Raw genomic sequence first — 27,700 nt, forward strand, 5'->3', positions numbered from 1 at the left:
TTCCTATTTATTCAAATACCTTATCAATAAGAAATTCGATTAGGACGGTGTATAGTTGAACGTATGTCTATTTTATAACACACACATCAATTTATACATAGACTATTTCTGTGTTATGTTTCAGAGGATTTTATCATGACTGTGTGCTCTAGGGCTGGTGATGGAGTTAAATGTTGCTCCGTTCAGATTGGTGAAGATCATGTAACAAGTTTACACAGTGCACAGTGTTTGGAATTTCGTTAAAAGTTATATTTAAGCATTATCCTTCTTTTTTGGCTTTGGAAATGAATCGGCATATATCAGTATATCTGTGATGACTAATTTAATATGAACATGTAGATAAAAAAGAGACCTTTAACAAACATTACTGTTCTGACAGTATAGTATATACGGAGATGGATAAGGGCGACAAAGAGGAAACGACCGAGTCACCAGACAAGCCGGAGAAAGTTTCAGATAAGAAAGATAACAGTGATAAATCTGAAAAATCTACTGACAAGAAAGAAAAGACACAAAAAAGTGAGAAAAATGACAAAGCAGAGAAAGCAACGGAAAAGAAGGAGAAGAATGATAAATTAGAAAAGGCAGAAAATGGAAGTGTAAATGGAGTTAACGGAGATGTTGGTTCGGAGGACGGGGAAGTTGTTGAGACAGAAGATGAACTCAGGGACGAAGAGAGGGAAAAATTATTAAGGGTTTTAGTTGGAGAGTTAGAGGACCTTCCACCACTGGGGTCAAAGATTGTCAGAATCTTCACAAGTTCAACCTTTACAGGTAAAACAAACATTCATATCATAACTAGAACACACATGAGTAATTTGTACTTTATAAATATACAATACGGACCATTTTGGTAGCTAGCTTAATGCCAATCATAAAGATGCCACTCGTAAAGATCAGAAAATGCCCCAATCGTAAAGATGCCTACACAACATAATTCTGCTGGCATTTTTATCTATATCTTTATTTACTTCATTTGAGGATGTTTTTTTCTTAACACTTTATCAGTTAATTGGTTATCAGAAATAACAGATTTATTATAAGTCAGAAAAATATACATGTATATATACGAGTTGGGCTAGCTGTGACTACAATATCACCGTGGTTTACGAATGACAGACATAAAAACTTGATCTTGTTATATTTCAATATACTATTTCCTAATCAATATTTATTTATTTATATTTATATATATTAAACGAAAATTGAAATGATGAACTTTAGAGAAGAAAAAGTTTTAATGTTAGATGACGATACATTTTAAAATGTCATTCATTGATATTTTGTAATATATAGTATAATACATTGGCAATGAAAGAAATATATAAAGTTTACAGTTGAACAATTGTATCGCCATTGAAATTCACCTCGCTCCTGCAATTAAATATTGACATTTAAAATGAAATTGGGTAATTATTCTGTTCGTATATGGCCGTGTTTATGGTTTTTACAATATGTGTACTTCAATCAATGAATTACTTTCAATCAAGTATTTTTTCACCTTAGTTCGAATACATTCTTTTTCTATTCAATTAACACCATATTGTTGACGATTTATTTACACGAAACGGAATTTGCTATGACCTTAGTGATTATAGAGTGGTAGAATTAGTTTATTTGTTTTGGTGGGTTTTAAGTCTCCAGATACTGTTAAGGTTATATATATCACCTGATTACTGGTGGAAGAAGACCACAAATGCCCATTCAAGCGTTATACTAAGTCTTCAAGCGTTATTCTAAGTCGTCAAGCGTTATTCTAAGTCTTCAAGCGTTTTTCTAAGTCGTCAAGCGTTATTCTAAGTCGACAAGCGTTATTCTAAGTTGTCAAGCGTTATTCTAAGTCTTCAATCGTTTTTCTAAGTCGTCAAGCGTTATTCTAAGTCTTCAAGCGTTTTTCTAAGTCGTCAAGCGTTATTCTCAGTCGTCAAACGTTATTCTAAGTCGCCAAACGTTATTCTAAGTCATCAAGCGTTATTCTAAGTCTTCAAGCGTTACTCTAAGTCTTCAAGCGTTTTTTTACGTGCGAGCGGGCACCTAAGTAGAACCACCGACAATCCGTAAGCTAGCCGGATAGCTTTCTCACATGTAAAAGTCCAAAGTCCCTGATGCGATTCGGACCCACAGTGGTGAACGGCAAGTGTTTTTAGCAAATCAGCCATGAAGGCCCTTTTGCAGAATTAATACTATACACGTGCATGTATTTTATCATTTAAATCCGTTCTAGATGTAGATGAAATTAATAAATATTTATTAATGCATTAAAAATGATAAATGATGACACGTTATCAATTTTGATTCTTATTAATAATGTATTTATTCTTGACAACAAAGATCGTATTTTTCTGTCAATATTGAACTTTGATTGATAAAATTTAATTTTCGGAAAGTTTTTAATTAGTTTTGTTAAATATTAATTTCCAATCCAGTATGGCATGTGTTATTGGCAATATATGTCTCAAATGTCATTTTAAACTTTAAATTTACTGATTTTCGCGACACAAGTACAAAAATACCCATCTTTTAAAAAAAAAATGTTAACGATTTTAAATACTCTCTTATTAGTTATATAGAAAAACACCAACAACAAAATATGTTTTCACCCGTTGATGAGAATAAGTTTTACTTATGTTTCCTTTGACATAAGACAAACATATCTGGGAAAATAAAGATTTTTTGTAACAAGTATCACATTATCATATTATGGCAGTTTTAATTAGATCAAAGAGAAAAATGATGGGTTCGGAAACCCGTCAGATTGTGGTATATGTCATTTTGGCATCGTTCTATCCCCAATAATATAGCTATGAAGATTTAATTCTGAACTTAAACAATAGGTAGACTAAAGTTTATCATGCATACTTTTAAGTTGTCAAAATAATTCTATTTTCACTACCCTAGTTTCACTCATTTCACACCAGAGAATGCAAGAATGTATAATAATGGCTAATAAAACTGGAAAAAAATGTAAATCTTAAAAAATCAAGGGGAAAACTATATGAAAAGACAAAAGAAGAACAGGTGGGCTGGCTATTGTTAACTACATGTTTATAGGGTCCTCCGTCGCTAAGCGGTGTAGGTAGTTGGCGACAAATCACTTACTTGTCTCTTTACGTTTTGGGTGGGGAGTGACCGTGGGGACTATGAAAAAGCTATCCAGCTAGCTTATTGAAGGTCTATGGTTCTTCTAAGGTGCTTATAATGTTAAAAATGTGTTAATAGTGATAATAATAATAATAATAGTAAGAAACCAAACAAATTTTAACTTTATGTTTTACTCAACACACTATGTTATAACAAAAAAAGCAGTTAATCGGCCTCCTTGGCCGGTGGATAAGGTCACCGACTTCAAATCACTTGCCCGCGGGTTCGAACCCCGTCAGAAACTTCGGTTTTTTAACGATAGGAAGCTGCCCAGCTAGTATTCGGAAGATCTTTGGTTCTACTCGGGAATCCGCTCGTCCCTTGATACTGCACAAAGGTGCACCCGAGGTCTTACTTGAAAGGCGCACTATGACCTTTAAAGTGTGGATCCAAAAAATAACAATAGCCTGTTATATGGAAGTGAACGGGATATGAGAAAATTATTGTTAATTTGTACGAGTATGACCATTTAAATAACCGATGTCTTAATTTCTTTATAAGAATGTTAAGACGGCACATATTTTTTTAATATTAACGCTTCATAAATGCGATATAGACATTTCTTGTTATTCCCCCATTCTTTTCCTCTGATTGATCTTATAATATTTAGATCTTTTTCACACCCTATTATTATTTCATCTACATGTTAGGCAGTTGTCAAAAATTAAGACCGCGATAAACTAATTTAGTTTATGGAAAATAAGACAGAGTCGTTGAATTCAGGGGGTCGTCCAGACAGTTGCGACTGTATTCGTTACCGCCAATAATACACCTAATCGTTAAAAGGGGGGAGATGATTATTAACTGCATGATTGATATTTGATAATATATATATTTCGACATTTTTACAACAATTATCTCATTGTCATGTCTGTGATCGTAAGGGGGAATTCTTAAACACTCGTCTTTTCCATGCCTTTTTGTGGCAATTTGGCCACAAAGCTATAAATGTTTCTTTCATGTTTGTGTAAAAAGCTATTTTATATGATTTCCTAATTTTTACCTTAAACTAACTCGGAATTATCTATGAACTTCTACTATATTTCTATGTAGGGCAACGCTTTTTTGCCCTACGCAGATTGCGTATGCGCGAGAAAATACTATTTCCAGTAGCAACGGACCGCGTCGTAAAAGGGTCTATAGGACTTTTATTAATGGTCGAAAACTGCAGTTTAAAAGTGAGAAAACATACTTGACAAAATATCTAGTGAATCACAGCTGGGGAGACGTCTAATCCCAGGTCACAGTAAATTTTTTTTTCACTAGCATAAATTCTTATATAATCAACTACTTATTACTTTTACTTTTTATTATAAAACTAAACAAAAATTTAAAGCAATTTATTCGTTTCCATATTTGTTTAATATGATCCCGGATGCCGGATGTTCCGGATTTTATTTTTATTACTGAGTTTTCTCCCACCTTGTATCGATTTTCACAGTTTATTATTATCACGGACTTTGAAATATCCAAACTCACTATCAATTTTGATTAAAAAGGCTATCTTTTTAAAAAAAAAAAACTTCCATTCTATAATTTATGAACACAAATGTCAGATTTGCATGTGTGGTTTTCACATTTTCTCTGTAAAAAATGTTTTTATTTTGTGTTTATTAACGATTTGTTTACATTCAAATCATAAAATCATGATTTATAGCGTGTTTCCATTGATTTATTCGCAGAAAATGGTTTTGCAAAAATTATGTGATTCGCAATATGACAAATCGCCGATTCAGAGAACATGTGGGCTAAGGAATCGGTCATTTGATATTGCAGACAAATTACTGGTTAGATATCCAGAAAAGAAACGACCGAGATATCACCAAAAATTTGCTTAAATCGGCGGGAAAAAATAAAACAGAAAAACGAGCAAACATGTTAAGATTGCTGTTACCAGTTCATGTTCCAATCGCAACTTCTCGGCCTTTCCGCCAAACTTCGGATAAGAATTATGTATAACATTATCAATATTAACCTAGATGTTCCAATTGGTTCATCACAGCACCTTTCATCAATAGATACTTGCTAGGTTGACAGCATTTCCACTTTATCTCCAAATATAACTGACAAGAGCTGTCGAGTATCCTCCATTAAAAAGTAGGGCAAACTAGGAATAGATATTACCAAAAACAATGTAGGGCAGAGTTCAGGATAGCTGTTCTTACTAACTTTTGAAATTACTCATTAATCAATTACCCTATTAAATTGATTTTTTTCTGTGTACTTAATGTATCAGACCATTACTAAAAGCTGTATCAAACTATATCTACTTGTATAACTGTATTTTTTCTTCAATTTTTTTTCTCCTTCAAGTATTGATCATTGATCTTCAGATTATCAGCATTTTTTAAGGGTCATATCAACTTGAAATTTTTATAATTTTTTTGTGTAAATTCTAGACAATGATAGCATTTTCCTATGTTTTTCTTACAAGCAGTCATTTTTCCATCTACTTTTCCGAGATTAAAGTAGACCTCGATAATCAAATTAGTTAGAAAAATAAGAGTTTTGAAACATATTCTATTAAGGGGACCCTTCCTTAAATTTATCATGTTATCTTTTATGTGCTATTTATTAGTGGATATCGGTGCAATGTTTTTATTCTAGATGTTAAATGGTCAATTAAGCTTATATTCGGTCCTGTTTTTGTGATTAGAAATGTGTATGGAGATACCCCATAGGCTGGTATGACTCTGAAATATTCTTGTTTCGAAACTGTTACCTTCAATACAAGCTAGCTAGAGGACAGTTTTTTTTACTTTCCCATGTGTTTCAACTGTATTGTGATGATAATATTTCTTGAATTAAGTTCAAGCTATAAGTAGAAATTAATACGTTCTTGTCACATGATGTATTTAGATATATGCATAGTGATTTGCTAATTACATAATATCTTTCTGTGTATATATATTATAAGTGCTCTACTCATGACATGGTGCAGTTCTTAGACAAGAGAAATTATTTTGAATGAGTTAAGCCCTTTTTTCTAACTTGGATTTTTTTTGAAATTGCCTATTAAAAAGAATGATTTTAAATCTTTGAAAGTTGTCAACATGAAACTTGGGGTAAATGTTTATCCTGAAAATGCACAAATGATTTGACAATGGGCATTATTCTGAAAGCTATATTTTAACAGACCTGTATGCCCCCTTTAAACACAAATTGTTTGTCAAAACGTCTTAATCATAGACTTTGCCCTTGATTCAGCAACCATAACACCGCAGGCGGTGCTTTTGTTTATGCGAATTTTTGATAAGGGAAATAGTTTCCTATTTCCGATATGCGTTTGCGCCTTTATTCGAAGATCTTCGGTATTATTAAATTTTGTATGAATTATCCATGTAAGTTTGCATGTGTATATCTTTGTTAGAAGACGATTAAACGGTTAATGCCTTATACAAATTATGCGGTAAATCTCCTCTAAAATTTTACCGTTATTAAAGTCGTTGTCTTTACTGAACTCTGTCACAAACAAAACCTCGGATTTAAATTTCGATTTTCTATTCTAAAACAAACATTCGACAGTTTAACGATAGATTAATGTCACGGAAACCTAATCTAACTTGGTATCAGGTCAATTATATTCTGAACAAGTCACGAGCCGACAATGTAAGATTTCCCTGTCATCAAATATTTTAGTGATGTTAAGAATGTAGAAATATGTAGAAATATGCCGGCTTGTCACGGCGAGCTAGTACTGCGTTAAGAATTTACTGCAACTCCGTATCCATCCAGATATATGTTCTGATACATTGTTATTTGTTACCACAGCTAAACTAGGCACCAAATATATTATTGGGGCAATGGTAATTAACCTAACATCCAGCAGTTTTTCATGGTCCCAAGCATATACTGTGATCGTGTCGGTCCGTACGTCCTTACGTGCATCACCTCCTTCTTGTCCGAAGGAATGAGCCCTTGTTTACGTAACTTAATACGGATATTACCTTTGACCAGTGGATGACAATCCGACCAATATAAACTAGACTGCTGTTCTGATTTCAATCTGGACAAAAACTGTTTATCACTTTAGGGAAATTTTCAAAATGAAAGCTTACAGAATACTAATGTACCGGTTGATTTTGTTCTACACTGGTCGCATTAGTGGCATCAGCAGACTTAGGGATAAATAAACGCAAACAATAATTCAAGATTCCTGATTGGTTGTCCATTAGTATTGCATAATCAGTCGTAAAGTAACTTATTATTGTACATGTATATACAAGTAGTTCAAAGACTTATTGTGAACACAATTTGGTCATTTTTATTTTAGACACAACATTGGAAAGAAATGCGTTGATGGAAAAGGTTTATCCGAAGTTGAAGAGCAGCCTGCGAGAGAAATATGGTCTCGAGTTTCAGGTAAGCTATTCACATGTTTAGCTATAAATAGTACAAACGAATTGTGATTTTTTTTTGTTTCTAAACGACGAAAATGCAAGAGTAATTACGTTATAATTTTATGATAAATGTAACACCTAATTTTTTCCTGTAATCAAACATTGCCTTCAGATTTTGGAAGTATGTGCTAGTTTTTCATATTCCCCAAACACACACATTCGAGAAATATGGGTTTATCGCTTTGCATAACGTTCGTCAGTCTTGTCCTACCAATAACTATTGTGAATTCGAAGGCTGATTGGTTAAGATCACCTACTTCAAAGCCTCTCATCGATATAGAATCTAGTTTTGTTATAGAATTCGGATTTTTTCATGTCAAGAAGCTATCCAGCTAGCTTACGGAAGGTTGGTGGTTCTACTCGAGTGCCCGTTCGTGCCTGAAATAATGCATGAAATGGTACCTATGGTCTTTCCTGCTAAGTCACCGTATGATAACTACAGTGTAGGTGTGCCTTAAAATGCAAACAAACAAGAAAACGCCTTGGGCTACAGCCCTAAAATTGGTTGGTCGTGACTAGTAGATTACCCCTATTGATTTTCGGATGATGATTATTTTGTTTCCATTGGGGTAGGGGGAAACATTTTTTCTCAAATAATTCAATGTTTGTTAAATATCGATAAAGGGGCGATTATATCTCTAGCCACAGATCACGAAACTGTCCTACCTGGATTTTAGAAGCAAGATAACGTGGGGGGAATGGCTTTATAAGATTTCTTAATTAAATATTCACACTTGACATTATCATAGATACCGAAACCTTATCTGTTTATGTATATCATTAAATCATTTCATCAAATCAATTCATTACTTTGTTGTCAAACCAGTTTCACATGTATGTGTCACAGGGTGAGTAAAAATGTGCAGCCTGACTTGGACTCGAACCCGGGACCCTCGGAATACCGTTCCGCGGATCTACAACTTTATTTCTTCGGGAAAATTATTTCTTCTTGAACACATCAATTTTTTTTTTACATAATCTTTATTTTTTGCGGGAAAATTTATTTCCGCAGGAACAACTAATTTTTCGGAACTCTATTTCAACGGGAACTTAAACTTTCGGGAACACGTTTATTTATGCATGAACAACTTAATTTATGTATGAATTCTGTTTTGCTGGAACATTTCTTTTTTCTATGCGCACTTAATTTTTATTTGAAGGACAAATTCGAGAGTGTGCCTATAAGCTTATACTTCATTCAAAGTCGAAGTAAAATATACTCTGCATACATTAAACTAATATGATCAATTAAAATTTCAATACAGCAACGAAAACAAACAAAATGAGGACCACTTTATCTTTATTGACAACAAAAGGCCTGACGTTTGATCAATTTAAGAACAATTTATAATACTGTAAATATTTATCAATTATCCAACCATACTGACATTTTAATCCTTTTCCATGTTTATGTTTATAAAACATAATATATGCAACATTTTGACAATCGGGACTCTCCAACTGTAAACGGTACTAAGCCGGTTTAACAATCGTATTAAAGCCGCTCCTAAAAACATAAAATTTAAAATTCTTACATAGATCATGCGAAACACTGGAATTAGATAACCCTGCAAAAAGTAATGAAGGAATATAGTCAAAATTAAATTGAATATCGGTTTTTGTGACGATTTTGGGTCATTCTGCACAATGAAAGTTTTAAGTCTGGAAAAACAGGGTGAAGGAATAATCGGGAAATGTGCACACAAGTTATTGGTCCAGACCTACATTAAATGGTACAAAAATCTCTGAAAAAATATTTCAGTCTCGTCAAGGTGAAGTCCCTTTAGATAATTAGTTTGTAAAAAGGAAATGAAATATGAAATAACCAGGTTATGGGACAATTGTAGCTATAAATGACCGTACGGTATTGATTAGATATTAAATTACTTCTGTTTATTATAGAAATAAATCATGCAAATGTGTATTGAGATAACAGATAAAAGAGAGTTATTTATCACATATTGCCATTAACAATGACTCCTTATTTCTGTACAATATTGTTCTGGCAATGTACAGGCGCTTTTGTTATTTAACGAAAATAGGACAGACCACCATAATCTGACGGGTTGGGAGTTTTAAATTGCATGTGTCTAGATGAGCCAGATTATTTCAAGAAAATCAAACTTACAAAAAAATGTTCTTTTAACATTTAAAAAAATGAAAAGATTCAATATTTAAGCAATAATTTACATGTTTTGTACGATTAATGACCTATTTTGCAGTATTTATCACCATATTTCTACTGCATGACTAACGCAGATAGGGGTATATTTATATATTTGACCTCTACTTTATTAATTTACGTTGATTGTAAGTGCAATTTGCAATATGTAAATTGTTTTCTGTGATCACTTCACAATGTTTTACAGTTTAATACATTTTGAAAACTTTCACGTATCTAAGCATGAATCTGGAGGCATGCTGTTTTATTAATTGCCAGTCGAGGTACAAAAAAGAGGGTATACATATGTATATTTGTTTCAGGTTGTAGATATGAGATGGGGAGTTCGAGACGAGGCTACGGATGATCACATGACCACTTCATTATGTATGCAGGAAATTGATAATTGTCAGCGACTGTCCATTGGTCCAAACTTTATTGTAAGTATTGATAGATATAGAAATTCATTCTAAATCAAATTCTATGTAAAATTATATAGTTTACCTGAAAGTTTCGCGTGTTATTCTTATCTAATAAAATATTTCGGGATGTTAAGAGAAATCTTTGAAAAATTTATAAAATGAACTTGCTTTATTTAAAAACATTTAAAAAACACTTTTTTGTTTAAACTATTGTTTTCAAGCTACACAAAAAGTTAATGGTAAAAAAACACCAAAAACAAATCAGTTTTGTCTGTCGTTATGATTCGAATTGCAGATAATCATTTCATATAAAATGCTAATACCGGTAATACAAAGAAAATGTTCAAATACAACAGTAGTGCCAATAAATAAAAGAGTCAGCTTCCTGTTTTCACAAAAAGGAACAAGTTAAAATAGGCTTTATCAATTTTCTTATGACCGCTCTGACAGAATATATATATTGTTCAGTCGGTTTGTAAAATATAAGTGGGACCTACTGTATTAATGGTTGTAAATGATTCTGCGCATAACTACACTGAGTGAGATTCTCAATTAATATAAATGATTGTAAAACTAATGATTCAGGGAACTGCTACCCTTATTTGCTTAATCGATATAGACTATATATAGTCTTGGTTTTTCTAAGTCAATTTGTTACGCGAAATTCTAGGATGTGCAGAATTCTAGGCGGGAGTAACTGACAGTGATTTTGACGAGATATCTTATCATCGTTAGGTATGTCAGTTACTCACTCACATGTTTATTAACTGTTGATCTCATTGTGGCTGAGGGGTTACCTTTAATGGTTGTGGCATAAGAATTACAGTCGCCTTTTATTCCTGCGTAATCGTAAAATGCGACTATATGAGTTCGAATAACTGGAGTCTATGCATCTCTTAGCTCCAGCAGTTGAGCAGTTTTTGACCCCTGGTGTTGCTTGGAAGATTGTAACTACCGAGGCCAAAATCATTTGAGCCGTGTCACGACAAAACCAACATAATGGGTTTGCGACCAGCATGGATCCAGACCAGCCTGCGCATCCGCGCAGCCTGATCAGGATCCATGCTGTTCGCTTACCAACTCTATTACAAGTAGAGAAACTGATAGCGAACAGCATGGATCCTGATCAGACTGCGCGGGTGCGCAGGCTGGTCTGGATCCATGCTGGTCGCAAACGCACTATGTTGGTTTTGTCGTGACACGGCTCATTTTTGCTTTTTCGACGCCAATCGACCTATGCGCCGTAAAACACAACAAACAAACTAAGTAACTGTTGAACTTTGGTAGCATGCTACTTTGACAATATAATTTTTTCTACTTATTAATTTCTTATTTCGACTCGTATTCAGTATGAAAGGAAGTTACTCTAAATATAATTTGATACGTTGTGTATGTTATGCCGTCATTAAATAGCATAGTCCTATCAGATCAATATAATCAGATTAATCCGTACTACAATCAATATTACTCTTGTATTCGGAAAATTGTCAGCAATTATCCGGACTTTCGAATATCCGGTCTTTTTTCCATTTGATGTAATTTTTACATTGAATTTCATTAATTAATTTATTTATTTATTGGCATTACAGCGATATATATTGTTGTTGGCTATGCATAAAATTTGTTTTTGTATTGCACGTCAAAATTGTTAAGATTATGTATCTAATTCTGATAAATGAGCGCGAAAAATCGAAATATTTCCTTAGTTTAAGGAGTATATTACATGTTTTTCATGCAGTCAAAAGTTACGGTATTTTCCATTCACATAGAATATCAATGTATTTTTGATTGTGTGTTTTATGAATATAGGTGTTTCTTGGTCAGAAATACGGCTATCGACCTATTCCTACCCATATAGATGCTGACGAATTTAACATGCTTCGGGACTGTACCCAAAATGAAACCGATGAGCTTGAGTTAATGGACCTTTGGTACCGACGCGACGATAACACGGTACCAGCGGTGTACATACTGCAACCAATTAGCTCTATTCTCACCAACTTTAACAACAAGGTACTCTCTAATTCCACCAATTATTAATTCTATTTTTAGCTAGTCGAAAAATATCGAGATAATATGATTGTGCGGTGTCAAAGTCGTTGTGCAAAAACTTTAATGTAGCCCATTTCATTATTCAAACATTTTAAAAGTTATCATGTAGAGGTGCAGTTGTTAGACAAGGGGCATAATTTCCAATGCACATTTTTTGCAGTTATGCCCCTTTTTAAACTGCGGTACGCTTGTTTTTCTTTGCTAATGGTATTATTGTGACGTATCAATCGATGCATGCAAAATAAATGCAGTACGAGTTTTTTTTTTTTTTTTTTTTTTTTTGGGGGGTCTTTAAAATGTCTCTTATAGACACAAGAAGATGGGTTAGCTATGACATAAAACAATTTATTTGAGGCTATAACTTTTTTACACAGTGAAATGTATCGATAGATTCGTGCAATAAATGTTCATTTGGACAGAACAGTCGGATAGAATACATTCTTATTGACTATAAACGTTATGAAAATTGCCGATATTGGTGCAGAAAATATACAGATTCTGCTGGTTTAAACTGGCGAAACATTGAAACATATGTTGTACATATAGTGCGTCAATGTGTTATGAACAACGTTTAAGTTGGTTTCGTTATTCCCATGCAGTATCCACCTACTGCAAGCTTTGCAGCCACGATCAGATAAAAGCTGTATACGATGTTCTACAGCCATCAAAGGTCTCAGTATTTGTATTAAAGACAAATTGGTGATAAAAAGTATTGACCCATCATCGTCTGCCAGCTGCACAGTTTCTTGAAAATAACAACTAAAACAATAGTTATTGTGGTGTCCGTCTTTATCCGTTTTACTTAAATAAAATCTCCCCCTAAACCGCTAGGCCAATTGTGATGAAACTGAACAGAAATTATCATTATGTAGTGGCTCTATAACAAGTGCTCAAATTGTAATGTCTGCTGAACAGAACTGAAAATAGAAACAATCTGTAAACAACATCTCTTTTTCAACAACTTGGTAGATTTTGTTGAAACTTAGAAGAAATGATTATTAGGTAGGCCTTTACAAAAAATGCATAAATTGTTTTGGTCTGTTTGAGCAAGATAGCCATTCGATGTTATCCCCTCCCCAGTCTGTAGAAATGATCCTTAGATGGTCGCTAAAGCGGCCCCCAGTCTGTTAAAAAAAGGCCACCAGAGCTTTAAATAGAACAACTTTGAAATGATATTTCGTCCTCAATGGATGGGTAGTTTTTTATAGAACATAAATGGAATGAATGTTGGGCTCTAAACAAGTTTCAATTGGCTCTGGTCTGTTGATAAAGATGACCATCAGAGCTATATCTAGAAATAAACTTTTAATGACATCTCATCTTCAGTCCCTTGATAGATTATAATGAATCTCGACAGAAATTACCCTTAGATTCTTCCGGTCCGGTCTGCTAAGCAAAATAGGCACCAGAGCTTAATAATAGAAAAAAAAATTAAAATGACATCTTTATATATTGAGGAAACTTTTGCATACATTGTAAATAGTTGTCCTTCTTAAAAGTTGCTAAACCGTTTCAGTCTGGTTAACAAGACGGCAAAGTAGAATAAACGTTTTAAAGTGACATCTCTTCAACCACGATACAGATTTGGATGAAACTATCCATGAATGATTATCATATGCGCCGTTACAAAAACGATTAAATCATTCTGCTATAAGTTTTGCATGGATTTTAATATTATTATCCTTTGTGAAGTTTATGAAATTTCTTGGTTAAAGTTTTACATGTAAAACTTATTCACTTGAAACATAAAACATGTCTCCGGGATCATAATTGGAGGTCAATATTATAGCCCGTAACTTTTGGCATGAATTTCTGTGTCGCCTCTCCGGAGTAGTGGCGACATATAGGGATCACTTCTCCGTCGTCTGTCTGTCCGTCTGTCTGTCTGCCGAGTTATGGCCCTTTGATAAAAAGGTGTTTTTTTCTGTGTGTTGCCAGATACGCAAAAGCTTGTCCAGACTACTCCTCATAAACTACTGGTGCAATTTTATCCAAACTTTACAGGAATGATCAGTACCAAGTCTAGTTGTGCACTGTCCGTCTGTCTGTCCGTCTGTCACAAAATGTGTCCCAACATAAAATTGGCCATCATGAGGCGACACATGTGATTACTGATCGCTCTTGTATTGAAACATAATCCTTTGTGAACTTAAAAAGATGAATTGGTCTCTATACAAGACTCATGCTTGTGTCTTGATTTAAACCCCTTTTTGATAATTCCTACATTGTCCAGGCTTCGTTTTACTATCAAATGATATTAATATCACTCTAAACATTACGTTTAATTGTTATGCCAGTTTTCATGATGCAAGTGCCGATGCGCCTTGAAGTTTTCCACAGAGTAATTGGAGATAAGCAGAGTTATGTCCCATGCTTGAGCAAAATTCATATTTAGTATATCGTCATGTTTAGCGTTGAATGTTGGGGCACCTCTCTCCTATAGGCATATTTCTTGTTTGTCGAGAAGGAATCATATAGTGATTATTTCTGATCACAACAAAGGCATTGTTAACCTTTTGATATAAACGACAGGCCTCTTTTCTCTTTATTGTAATTAAAAAAGATCGAATCATGTGCATTTTGCTTCATCATAGAGATATGATGTTCACAGTGACATGAAACAGAAGGCTAGAATATTCTTATTAAGAACAACGTTCGATCTGCCAACAATCACACAGAGAGCTATTATCAATATGTTCAACCATTATAGAATATATCATCAGTTTTCTTGTTTGCCTTTTTCACAACGACTTTGCTTGGATTTTCCTCTTCTACAGAATGATTTTAGTATCAAACAAAATTAGTTTAGCCAACAGTGGCGTTTGTAAAATTTCTGGTGCAAATCAGTATACCGTCAGCTGAACTGCGTTTCATATAAGTCCTAAGTGTATCCCAAGACCAACATAAGGACTATTTTAAAACCGTTTCAAAAAATATGTAGTCAAAGACTTTAGACTTTAATTTAATTCATTCTCCTGAAAAAAGTTATGGAATACATGCACTTTAATCGATTTTGTATTAATGATCATCTTGAGAAATCGAAAGTATTCAGAAATTTCAAGGAGTTATAACATAAGAGTCATAAGTTAGGATATTTTCTTCAAATGCAAAATTGTCTTAGTTTTGTTTTGGTCTTTAGACTGATTTCAGACTAAGTATTTTCTATGAAACACAACCCTGGTGCTTTCTTGTATACTGCTAACACTTTAACATCTAAATGTATCTGTAAATTAAGCAATAATTATATTCATAATTCTATTTCATTCCGCCTTTGTCTCTGTACGAAATCTTATACATGTATTTTAATTTGAATGTGACCTGAAAAGAAACTTGCACTAATGATATAAATAAACGTTTTTATATTTTAACAGCGACAGAAGCGTCTAATGGAAGCGGATCAGGCCACCTGGTGGGACACACTGGGTAGATTACAGAGAATTTTGAGAAAGGCTGCGCAAGTACTGTTTATTGCGAAGAAATTGGATCGGGAACAAATGCATAACTATTTTATGTCTGGTAAAGTACAAGTTCTTACAAATATTTTCAGCTTAAGTTACCTGCAATGATATAATAAGTTAATTGCATTTATTTTATAATGTTATTGCAATTTAATGATAAGTAAATTGCAATGACTTATTAACGACTCGTCACAACTACTAGACTTTAAATTTAAGGGAGCAGGCTCTTTGATTTAGTTTAAACTACCATTGAGGTGATCGTTAAAATTTAAAAGGCAACTAGTTAATTAGCACATATTATTGTGATATTATGATAACCAGCCAGAATGAAACAAAAAATCATATCTTTACAGTTACGGAAAGAGAGATAACACGAGGTATTCTGAAAGCAAAGAATGTGAAGGACCATTGTTTGGCGTATGTGAGGGAAATAGAGAACATCAATATCACCTTGCTGCGATTTGCCTCCAAGTTTGTCGACTTTGCTGCCAGGAATGTCGATGGTGAAGCCCAGAAATTGCTAAAAACATTACGTGACGATAAACTTCCTGCCAAAATGCCAGATTCAAATATTGTCAGATTCAAGGTGGAATGGGGAGGAAAAGAAGGCATAGATATAGAAACACATAAGGTTATATATGTTATTTGTTTATAAAACCTTAAATGTGTACTTCTTCCTAGAAATGTATACTGCAGCTACGAGTTAAACTGTAATTGTGCAATTCTCTTGTGATTTTGTTGTGATTAATGCTTCCGAGGAATCACTTTGTTTCCAAAATTCTAAAACATAATAATAAAACATATAAACAACTAACATTGTAGGTGCATTGTTTATCGCCTGTAGGAGAAACCTATTGATTTTGAGATCATTAGATAAGGTTATAGTGACGCATGGAATATTGCCTTATCGAGAACAAGTGTTTCCTCGGTCATAAGTTATAATACTATAATTACATGAATTACAAGTTCCTATCAATATTGTCACTTGACCTTTATGAAATATACATAAGAATGTTAATATGCCACTTTCAAAAGGAAAATGACCATTTCTGGTGGATCTATAGTATCCAGTGCCTTAATTATAATATTAAGATATTATCTTAATGTAAATATTCAATAATATTCTTCCGTTACAGGAGTATATAGAGACATTCTGCCAACATTTCTATTGTAATGTGCTCCGGCTTGTTGATGATGCTATGGCAAAGAACGAAAAATTGTCGACGAATTCGGTGTATGTAGAGGTACTGCAGCATCTGAAGGCTTGCTACAACTCTTGTAAAGTTTTTCAGGGAAGAGAAGACATAGGTAATTGTTAATTTTCAGTCAGAAAATAGTTTCTTAAACAACAACAACAACAACATTTATTAAGCATTAAACACCTGAAAGGTGCATATAGCCAATATTTACAATCATATACTGATGTGGACTTGAAATGAAGCTAAACAAAAAACAAAACATACAGAATAGTCAGAGAAGTATACACGATATCATCCATCTTTTAGTTTCTTAAATTGTTCGCAAAGTATATATATTTGGCAACATTGTTCACTGTACTTTTTTGGTGCTCTGACATAAGCTTTTCAACTTTAAAAATACTTGGCCAATGGCAATAAAATCTTTTAAAGTATTTATGTCTTAGATGTCTGTATTTAGGGCAAAATAATAAAAAATGGTATTCATCTTCTAATTTATGCATGGTACAATTATTACATAATCTATTTATTCTATCTATGTTGTTATACCTTCCAATTTCGATATGTAGACTATGAGATGAAGTTCTAAACCTACATAATGCGATTCTGAAACGTTTATCGGTTATAAAGTTTAAATAATTTTCAAAAAACAAAGTCGTGCTTAAAGAGCGCGTATGATGTAAGTCGGCTTGAATTATTTATACTTGTATACCATTCTTGTTTGTATATATCAAGGATACGCTGTTTAATGGACTGAAAATTTACACTTATATTTGCTTGACTTAACCATACATTTGTCATTCCTATTTCATCAAGTATTTGTTTAACATAACATGCCCAGTTAGAACCATTATAATTTTTTCGATTATCTGCATCTGACCGTAACATATTATATACACTAAAAACAGCACTATTTGTTGGTAGGTTTAAAATTTTTATCCAGAATTTTATCATTATAAATTTTCTATGCACATACATCGGGTATCGTCCAAGCTCCCCATATAAACATTCCCTGTTAGTTGATATTTTTACCCCTAGGACTTTTCTACAAAACTTGGTATGAATCATTTCAATATCTTTACCTTCATGATATCCCCAAACCTCCGCGCTATAATTCAAGATAGAACTTACAAGACTATCAAAAAGATTACATTTTTGGGACACTGGCAGTTCTAATTGATTGCATACAATAAAAGATTGTGCAGTGAAAAAGACGCGTGTTGCGCGAGTCTTTTCTGAGTTCGGTTCCAGTTATTGTTCTTAAAAAAATATACCCCTAGATATTTAAATGATGTTACAAGTTCCAGCTAAATACTATTTAAATAAAAATCGTACGTTGAGCCCCTATTCCCTGTTTCGAAAATCATCGCTTTCGTTTTATTTGCATTTATTTTCAACGCCCATCTATTACAATATGTTTCTAAGTCATTTAGCATAAGTTGCAAAGATATCGGGTTTGTGGCAAAAAGTGCTGTATCGTCGGCAAACATGATAAGGAAAAACTGAATTTCATTAACACTAATTACTCCGTCTAAATTTGAGTTTATGTTTTCTTTTAGATCATTCACGAAAAATAAAAATAGCAAAGTGGAACTCGGGTCCCCCTGCTTCAATCCTACCCCCGATTCGAAAAAGTGGGACGTTGTCTTGTGACGCACACAAAATTTTACTGTTTCATACATAGATCTGATAGTTCTAACAAATCTGGAGCTAATGTTTTGTTGTAAGAGTTTGTTTAAAAGTAATACCCTATCTATTTTATCATAACATTTCTCAAAATCTATAAATATACAAAAGAGCTTTTGACGCTCACTAAGTACTTTTGCAATTAACGAATGTAGAATAAAAATACAGTCTACTGTTGACTTGCCCTTTTGAAAGCCAAACTGGTAAGTGTTAATCTTTTCGTATTTTCTCGACCATTTTGTGAGTCGATTTAACAAGATTTGAGAATAAATAATCCCCAAGATATTAATAAGGGTAATACCTCTATAATTGTTTGGATCATCCGCATTTGCACTTTTGAAAACTGGGATAATAATACCTTCGCCCCAAGTTTTCGGGTATTCAGCATTCATAAACATTCTGTTATATAATTTAAGCAGAAAAGAGCTAATAATATTAAATGAATTTTTAAATATTTCCGAGGGCAAATTATCGAGCCCGGGGCTCTTTCCATCATTTTGGGAAAATACGGCTTCCTTTAATTCTAGTAAAGAAATGTCTGCGTCTAACTCTGCATCATATTGTTCGGGTATGTTTAAATTGTTTAAACTTATATTTTCACCCCCAAATAAAGACTGAAAATGCTGGCTGAGATCATTTATGTTTAAATTTTCTGTCCGAGTATTTTGAGGCTTGTATTGCTTTTTTACATGTTTCCAAAATTGTTTTGGCTTAGATTTTGCGATATTTGCTATATTCCTTCCCTCGTTTATCTTAATTTTTTTCTTTTCTCGGAATTTAACTTTATTGTATTCATTTTTTAAATCAAAATAAATATTTCGCAATCGCATATCATTTTTATTTTTTACAAACTGATTTCTTGCTTTTGTGAATTTTTTCCTTGCTTCGTAACACGCTGATTTAAACCATTTTTTTCTATCGAGATTTAGATACTGCGTTTTTTTGTAATTCGATGTGTGTTGATATTGTTTGCTAAATACTGAAAATGCCGTGTCTTGTATTAAAGTAGTGAATTGACTTACTGAATTGTCAATACCGTTAGTCTCTATGTTTTCGCATAATAACTGAATCACACTTTGTTGCCCGGCTAGACGCTCCGTAAATACTTGACTTTAAGTCTCGTCCCAAATAACACGTTTATTCTCGTGCGCACTGTCGGGTTTTAAACAGGTTTTAGTTGAAATGTCAAATACTATTTTAACGGGTGTATGATCGGAAAACTCGTTCGGTGGAAGGATTTCGAAATCTGAGATGATATCAAAATCATTGATATTTAAGATTAAGTAATCAACGACGCTATAACCGTTTCTGTTGTAGAAAGTATAATTTCCTATATTCGCATCTTTCTTTAACCTACCATTAGCGATTAACATATTTGAAGATTTACATAAACTTAATAATCTCGTACCGTTAGCATCTGTCACGTGATCTTTACTTACACGCGGTGGTACGTGGGTCAAATTTGACAGCTGATCGCTGTCAATATACCTATCAAAACATAAATAATCAATTTGGTTTGATGTTCGGCTATTAAAATCGCCATTTAGGAAGTTCTTCACTTTATCATAAGTTATAGAGAATATGTTTAAATTAAATTAGTAACAGATTGGCAATGAGTAACACAACTTATTGAAAATGTCTTAATATGCATTTAACGAAGACAATAGGGTACTTTGTTTGAATTTTTTTGTCAGTAAGACGGTCTGTTGGTAGACCACTTCACTTCCACTTAATTAATTAGAGATCTGTTTGATTCCTAGCCTTCAAATTTCTTAGACTATTACACTGTTCGAGTTAAAGCTCCTTGTTGCCTGACGCGTTGAGGTCCCAGTGTCCTTGAATGTAAAAACCGTTCCCGCTTAATAACTAGAAAACCATTCTTTCTATTTTCAAACTTTCATGGGAGGATTATCATTATCAAGCAGAAGGCGCCTATTGTTCTTAGGAACAGATGCCTGAATGTCGAGGTCACAATGACATCAATTTCCGCTGAACAATTCAAAGTCCATAGGATGATAACCCTATTGGTCCCGATACATGAAGGTTAAGGTCACGGTGACATTGAATATGTAAACCATGTGGACTCAATAACTGGAGAAGAATTCAAGAAATTGGCTTTCAACCTCGAAGAATGATCACCCTCATTTAGTAAAATACGCCTTTTTTGGCGCCAGTCCATAAAGGTCATAGTGACCTTGAATGTGAAAATCGTTCCCGCTCAAATATTTGAGAACCATTCAAACCATATCCATCAAACCTGGCTTTGGCACTCATGTTAAAACTTAAATGTCAAAGTGACCTTGAATGAGAAATTTGTTTCAGCTCAATAACAAGAAACGTATTCGACCCCATGGATGACATGAATTTTGCATATGTGTATCAGAGGCAGCATATAAATTTGTTTGTTAATTAATAAATAGTTAATAAGATAATATGTAAAATTCTTATTGACTATTTAATCATAGTTTAAATGTCGAAATATCTGCATCAATTTAGATAATTTTTCTTGATACCTTTACTTACCACTGAAAGCGATTCTGGGATGGTTTTTTTTGTTAAAGTCAATTTATTTCAATACTGATTATTTGAAGTTTTTACCAGTTTGTACACAAGTTAATAAGCCAAACCAAGAACTATGCCCATTTGTCAAGTAATTTTTTTTACAACCCAGCTTTGACGAAAAAGTAAAATGTTAAGTTGACAGGTTTTTTTAAAGTATGTAATTCTTCTTTAAACGTTGTTTTCTCAATTTTTCGAAGAAAAAGCAGAGTTGTTGCCATGACTCTCTAGGCTGCGTTGTCGTCGATGGGTTGCCTTTTTCTGTTAATAAGGTTTCTTTTATGGACATTCACTTCAATACTGACAACCCTGTTACATTGAACTTTATTTGACTTCTATCCCGTCAAACCATCAAAAATTTTCAATTCAAAAGAAAAAGTGGTTTCCCCTTTGTAAAAAAATTTGTAATACTTCACCTACTGAGGGCAGTTTCTGCCAAGACACCTTTTTCAGATATTAAACCCTACCACTTGGGCTTTTAATTCATTTCTATTCAAAGCCCATCTGAAAAAGTTCATAAAGTAGGGCCCCGCTGCCTTCCCCCGCGACAGCTTTAGGTCATCTGTTAATGTGTTAAATAAAAATAAAACAATTAAGATCAAATTAAAAAGTGATTTAAATTAACTTTGATTTTTTTGTTATTTTCCAGTTACGATGATACAACAATATGTGCTAGGGAAATCCGACAAGCCACTTATTTTATTTGGCGACAGCGGCTGTGGTAAAACATCACTGATGGCAAAAGGGTCAAGCCAGGTACCTCTTACGTTTTGTTTTTCATCAATATTTCCAAAATTTCCATAATTACTATGAATTCATCTTAACATAGTGAAATAAGTATATCAATTTCTGAAAAACGGCAAAGCAATCTTTACTATTGCAAAGCATTTATCCAAGTTACAATCATTTAAAAAGAAAAATCTTAAAATTGTCCGTTTACTTTTATGTATTGTCTTTCAATCATTTTGATAGTGATATATGTATCATTAGAACTTTTTTTGGAAATACATGAGATTAACAATACTTCTTTTATTTCAGACTCGGTCATGGTTTAGCAAGAATTCATCACCATTTCTTGTTCTTCGGTTTCTCGGTACAACACCGAACAGTTCAAGCATCATCCCATTGATTACAAGTCTGTGTCAACAACTAACCTGGTTGTATGAAATACCTGACGAATACATACCTGATGAACTATCGCCATTAGTCCAACACTTTAAGAAACTGTTGACATATGCATCTAAAGAGAAACCACTTGTTTTGATTTTGGATTCTCTTGATCAGTTATCTGGGGCTGACGGGGCTCATCAATTGGCATGGTTACCTACAACTTTACCACCTAATGTTCGTCTAATTGTTTCAACGTTACCGAACTATTACGGAATTTTGGACACACTGCGCAATATGATTGAGATACCTGAAAATTATATAGCAGTACTTCCCCTTGGAGAGAATCTCAGCGCTACGATATTAAAATTTTGGCTGAAGAACGCTAACCGTACTCTAACGGAGGAACAGAGGGGACTTGTGAACGAGGCATTCACAAAATGCAACTTACCTCTCTATGTTAAGCTCGTGTTCGATGAAGTGTGTCGCTGGAAATCTTACACCGCGCTTCAAAATATTTCACTTGCGTTCAGTATCCATGACAGTATTTACAAACTGTTTGAACGCATTGAGATTCAGCACGGGAAAACACTTGTGTCACACGCTTTTGGATACATAACTGCGGCAAAGAGCGGACTGTCTGAGGCAGAGCTTGAAGATCTACTATCATTGGATGAGAAGGTTCTTAATGATGTCTACCAATATCATCTTCCACCGGTGAGAAGAATACCTCCCCTCCTTTGGACTAGAATTCGTAGTGATCTACCTTCATACTTAAGCGAGCGTGAAGCGGATGGGGTTAATGTCGTAAATTGGTACCATCGCCAGTTTATTGAGGCTGCAAAAGAGAGATACTTCAAAAATTTGAATTATGTCAGTGAGATTCACTCTAATATTGCAGAATATTTCCTTGGAATTTGGGGAGGAGGAAAACCAAAGCCCTTTGAATACACAGAAAGTCAAAGAAAGATGTTCCACCTAGAACAGAAAGGTGGTGAGAGTGATCGAAAGGTACCAAGTCAGCCCCTTGTTTTCGTTGACGAAAACGGTAAGCAGCTGAGACATAATCTTCGGAAACTGAATGAACTTCCATATCATTTAGTACGATCACATAGATACGAAGAATTGTACTGCCAAGTCATTTTCAACTACAACTGGTTGCATGCGAAACTGAATTCTATGCCTCTTCAGTCTGTTTTATCTGACTTCGAAGATCTTCTTGACCATGTTTATCAGAAAGATGTTAAACTTATTGCCGACGTTATTAGACTGTCAAGCTCCATACTCGGTCATTATCCTGATAATCTCGGTCCACAGATAATTGGAAGACTTCTGCCTTACTTCACAATCAATGAAAACATCCGAAGTCTGATCCAACAGTGTGATACAGATGGACTGACCCGTTGTGCTTTAGTACCAGTTCACCATTGCCTGCACACCCCTGGTGGGCCGTTGCAGTTCTCTCTTGAAGGACATTTATTTGCTCCGTTCGGAATCGCTGTCACTTCAAACGCAAAATATCTTATCTCCGTTTCGAACAAATTTATAATATTTGATCTCTCAACTGGAGAGGTTTTCCGAACAATAGCACCGGGAATTGAAGGGATTATGCAAAGTCTTGTCGTGTCAGAAAATGATAAGTTTGCTGCAGGGTTTACAAACAATAATCAAGTGGTAGTGTGCAATATTCTGACTGGTGAGCATGTAAAGATCATGCCTCCATTGAAAGTGCAAAAGGAGTCTACAGTGTTGGGTACCACAATGAATAATACTCATTTAGTGATATGGACTGAACTTGAGTGGTTTTTGTATACTATAAGCGGTACATTCCTATCAAGGCATACCATAGAAATGAGCATGCCAATTATATCGTCAGACTTTGGTCCCGATGGAAGGCTTTACATTGTTGTAAAAAGTGGTGGACCAAATGACAATGACATGACATTGGAAATGAGTGATAATTCTATCGAACCATTCGAGTTCCACAGTGCCATATCTATATCAAAAGACAAACAAATAATGTACACGTGTATAGAGATAAGTGACAATGCTGTGGCAGTTTATAAACGGGATGGTGATGTTTGGAGGTATGACAGAACTTTAGGGGATAACTTTGACATGGTGTTTGCCTTAAATCTCTCGGAAGATGAAAATTTCCTTGTTGCAACTATAGCTCTTGGGTACAAACTCTGGAATTTAAAAACAGACGTAATGGTTCCTTTGAAATTACCGCACGGAACACGAAATATTCCTACAAAAAACACTCTAAATGGATTAGTGACTCTAACAAGAAATAACCATTTTGTTGTAGCTGCTGTCAGAAAAAATCTTTATGTCTGGGATGTGAAACAAGGCAATATGGTGAAAGTACTAGATGCTCATTTTGGCAGGATAATCGCTCTTACAGCGGTAACCCATGGTTGCAATAAAATCATATCCTCATCGATTGACAAAACTATTAAAGTCTGGAACTTTGATAATATTCTAGAGGATGTTCATTCAATTGACAGACTCGAAAAGCCGATAGAGACAATAGATTTAGCTTCGGAGGTTCCATTCTGTGTAACTACAAGTAGAAACTGTGTTGGTGTATGGAACCTAGAAAATGGAAAACTATTAAAGACATTTGGAACTACTGCGTCAACCTCAGTTATAACTGAAGCTGTTATCACTGGCGATGGAAATTATGTGTGTGCAGCAGAAACAGCAAATATTGTCATATGGGACGTGTCAAAAGATGCTGCAGTAAAAACTCTTCCTCAAAGAGATACACAAAAACTTATAAGAAACGAATTTGATACGCGTATCATTGCAATTGGAAAACTTGGAGGTACTAAAGGATCTGTTGTATGCTATTCTTTGCCAGAGGGGGACCAAATATACAAGTTCGAGTATGGTCTTAGGGTGTTCAAAAACGGAGTAGTCACATGCGACGGATCATTTCTTGCTCTCCCAGCAGTTGATAAAAGTGGGGACGTTATTGGAGTTTACCACGCAAAAACCGGAACTCACTTCTACAACCTTCAGTTGAAATACGCTACCTATAAGCCATTAATAAAACTAATCCCGATGCCACATGACCCAAATCAAGTTGCATTAATTGACGAGGACAAGGGGAATATTTTAGATTTGAAAAAGAAAACATTGGTTCGGTCTGTTGCGCGATGGAACGGTCAAGTCACAAAAACTGGAAAAAACGGACTTTATGCACCTAGCAGAGGGGGTTTAGAATACCTCGAGTTAAAGCATGGCAAAACTGTGAAAACTTTGATTCCAAAAGTTGCGGAGGGTGTGTTTAGCGTTGATGTTATGTTCAGTAAAAATGACCGTCATGTAGTTTACTATCATTCCGGTCATAGGACACTACGTGTGTTCAGACTAAGTGATGGAAAAATGGTTGCAAAATATAAGGCGCAAGCAGAAGTGAAAGTTTTGACTTGTAGTCCAGGTGGGATGTCCGTAATCATCGGATGTGTAGACGGAAGTCTGACAGTGCTTGCACTTGCAGATCCGTTTTATGAAGAGAATATATCGTTTCTACAGGCTATACCAAGTAGACAAAGGCATCAGTTAGGTAATGGTCAAGTGAATGGAGACGAAAATTCTGATTCAACGTCACCGAAAAATAGTATTGGTACAGCTTTACAGGTGGCGCGATTTGTAGCAAAGGCACGAGGTGCACAGAGATCGCGTGCATGCATTCTGTCTTGAGAGTTACCTAAATACAATGTAAGGTTGTGTAGTTTTTCAGATATGCCTGAAATTAAGACTCTGATAGTGACAATATGCAGAGTTTATTATACAGCCAAGTATAAAGTAACTTTTTCCAATGTAAATCTTCTTAGATGATTCGTGATTCTTGACAAAAAGACAGATATAATTGTCTGATTTGCTATATTTATGCAATTTATGAAAAGTGGTATAACAACTCTGAACGCAATATTGTACGATTTGTGTGTGTGTGTGATAATATGATATACTTTAAGCTGGTCTGTATATTTCTTTGTTATATTTAACGTTATTGATATTTTATTTTTGTGATTGTCATCTTTTGTTACATTATTATGTGTTTTCAAGTATAAGTTGTAAAATATTTGCATAACAATGTTGTTCAGCTTAAAAATAACTCCTTACAATTCCTTTCACCGGGCTCTGCGTGAAGGTAATGACGTATAGCCTTGATAAAATGTATATGAACTGTGCTTGTGCTTGAGAAGATATGTTTTTACAAAGGTTAAGTGATTAAAGGCAGGTGGCGCGTTATCTTAGTAGATGCTACAGGTACACATAATTGCTTGTTAAGTTAGAATATTACATTACGTTCATTGTAATGATTTACATTTTAATATTTATTGCTTCACATCCGACGGACGTTTTGAAGTATTGTTGCCTTGTATTGAAACTCTTTATTGATGCATAATAATAAAACATCTCTAAAAAGGGCTATAGCATTATCTTATTTTTTTTATCCACCCACATAGAATGTTTACCGAGATATAGACTCTGATTTTAGGTTAATATAGGCTAATGTATGTAAGATACTGCCTTTCGTTGTTATAAAATGTGTAAGATGTACAGACATAAATAAAAAAATGTACGTGTAGTGGTCACTACAGTGATGGGCAAATGAATTTAAGTCGGCCACTTACCTCGCCTTTGTGCTGGTAGGAAAATTGGTATAGCCTAGCTGTTTCGACAATTTGAATATACGTTTAAAGTAAATGTATATATCATTTTATTAATATACACACATAAAAGTCACTATAAATGTATTTAGTTTAAACATATTTATTTCAACATTTTATTAATTTTTATGCTCCCCGAAAATATTTCGGGGGAGCATATAGTCGCCGCCTTGTCCGTCCGTCCGTCCGGCCGTCCGTCCGTCTTTCCGTCCGTCCGTCCGTCCGTCCGTCCGTCCGTCCCCTTTTCTTGTCCGGGACATAACTTTGAAACAACAAGAGGTATCAACATGAAACTTTGTAGGTAGATAGATCTCATTAAGTAGGTGTGCAGTGCACAAGAACCGTAACTCTGCCTTGCCTAATTTTTGAATTATTCCCCTTTGTTTATTTTTACACTTTGAACTTTGTCCGGGACATAACTCTAAAAGTATAAGAGGTATCAACATGAAACTTTGTAGGTAGATAGATCTCATTGAGTAGAAGTGCAGTGCACAAGAACCGTAACTCTGCCTTGCCTAATTTTTGAATTACCCCCCTTTGTTTATTTTACACTTTGAAATTTGTCCGGGACATTACTCTAAAAGTATAAGAGGTATCAACATGAAACTTTGTAGGTAGATAGATCTCATTGAGTAGAAGTGCAGTGCACAAGAACCGTAACTCTGCCTTGCCTAATTTTTGAATTACCCCCCTTTGTTTATTTTACACTTTGAAATTTGTCCGGGACATAACTCTAAAAGTATAAGAGGTATTAACATGAAACTTTGTAGGTAGATAGATCTCATTGAGTAGAAGTGCAGTGCACAAGAACCGTAACTCTGCCTTGCCTAATT

At 34.3% G+C, this 27,700-nt stretch overlaps 1 protein-coding gene across 1 annotated transcript; it reads left to right on the top strand.

The window, feature by feature from the left end:
• On the top strand, positions 1 to 26,626 carry LOC132751291 (NACHT and WD repeat domain-containing protein 2-like). Its single transcript, XM_060741453.1, has 9 exons — positions 1 to 774; positions 7,415 to 7,503; positions 10,026 to 10,142; positions 11,934 to 12,137; positions 15,548 to 15,692; positions 15,988 to 16,265; positions 16,771 to 16,942; positions 21,725 to 21,831; positions 22,114 to 26,626. Exons 1-9 carry the CDS (start codon positions 396 to 398, stop codon positions 25,891 to 25,893), a joined length of 5,271 nt encoding a protein of 1,756 aa, XP_060597436.1. The 5' UTR covers positions 1 to 395; the 3' UTR covers positions 25,894 to 26,626.
• Positions 26,627 to 27,700: the final 1,074 nt, after the last annotated feature.

Source organism: Ruditapes philippinarum, unplaced genomic scaffold (genome assembly GCF_026571515.1).
Source record: "Ruditapes philippinarum isolate M1 unplaced genomic scaffold, ASM2657151v2 ctg1018_1_1_1_1, whole genome shotgun sequence".
NCBI lineage: Eukaryota > Metazoa > Mollusca > Bivalvia > Venerida > Veneridae > Ruditapes > Ruditapes philippinarum.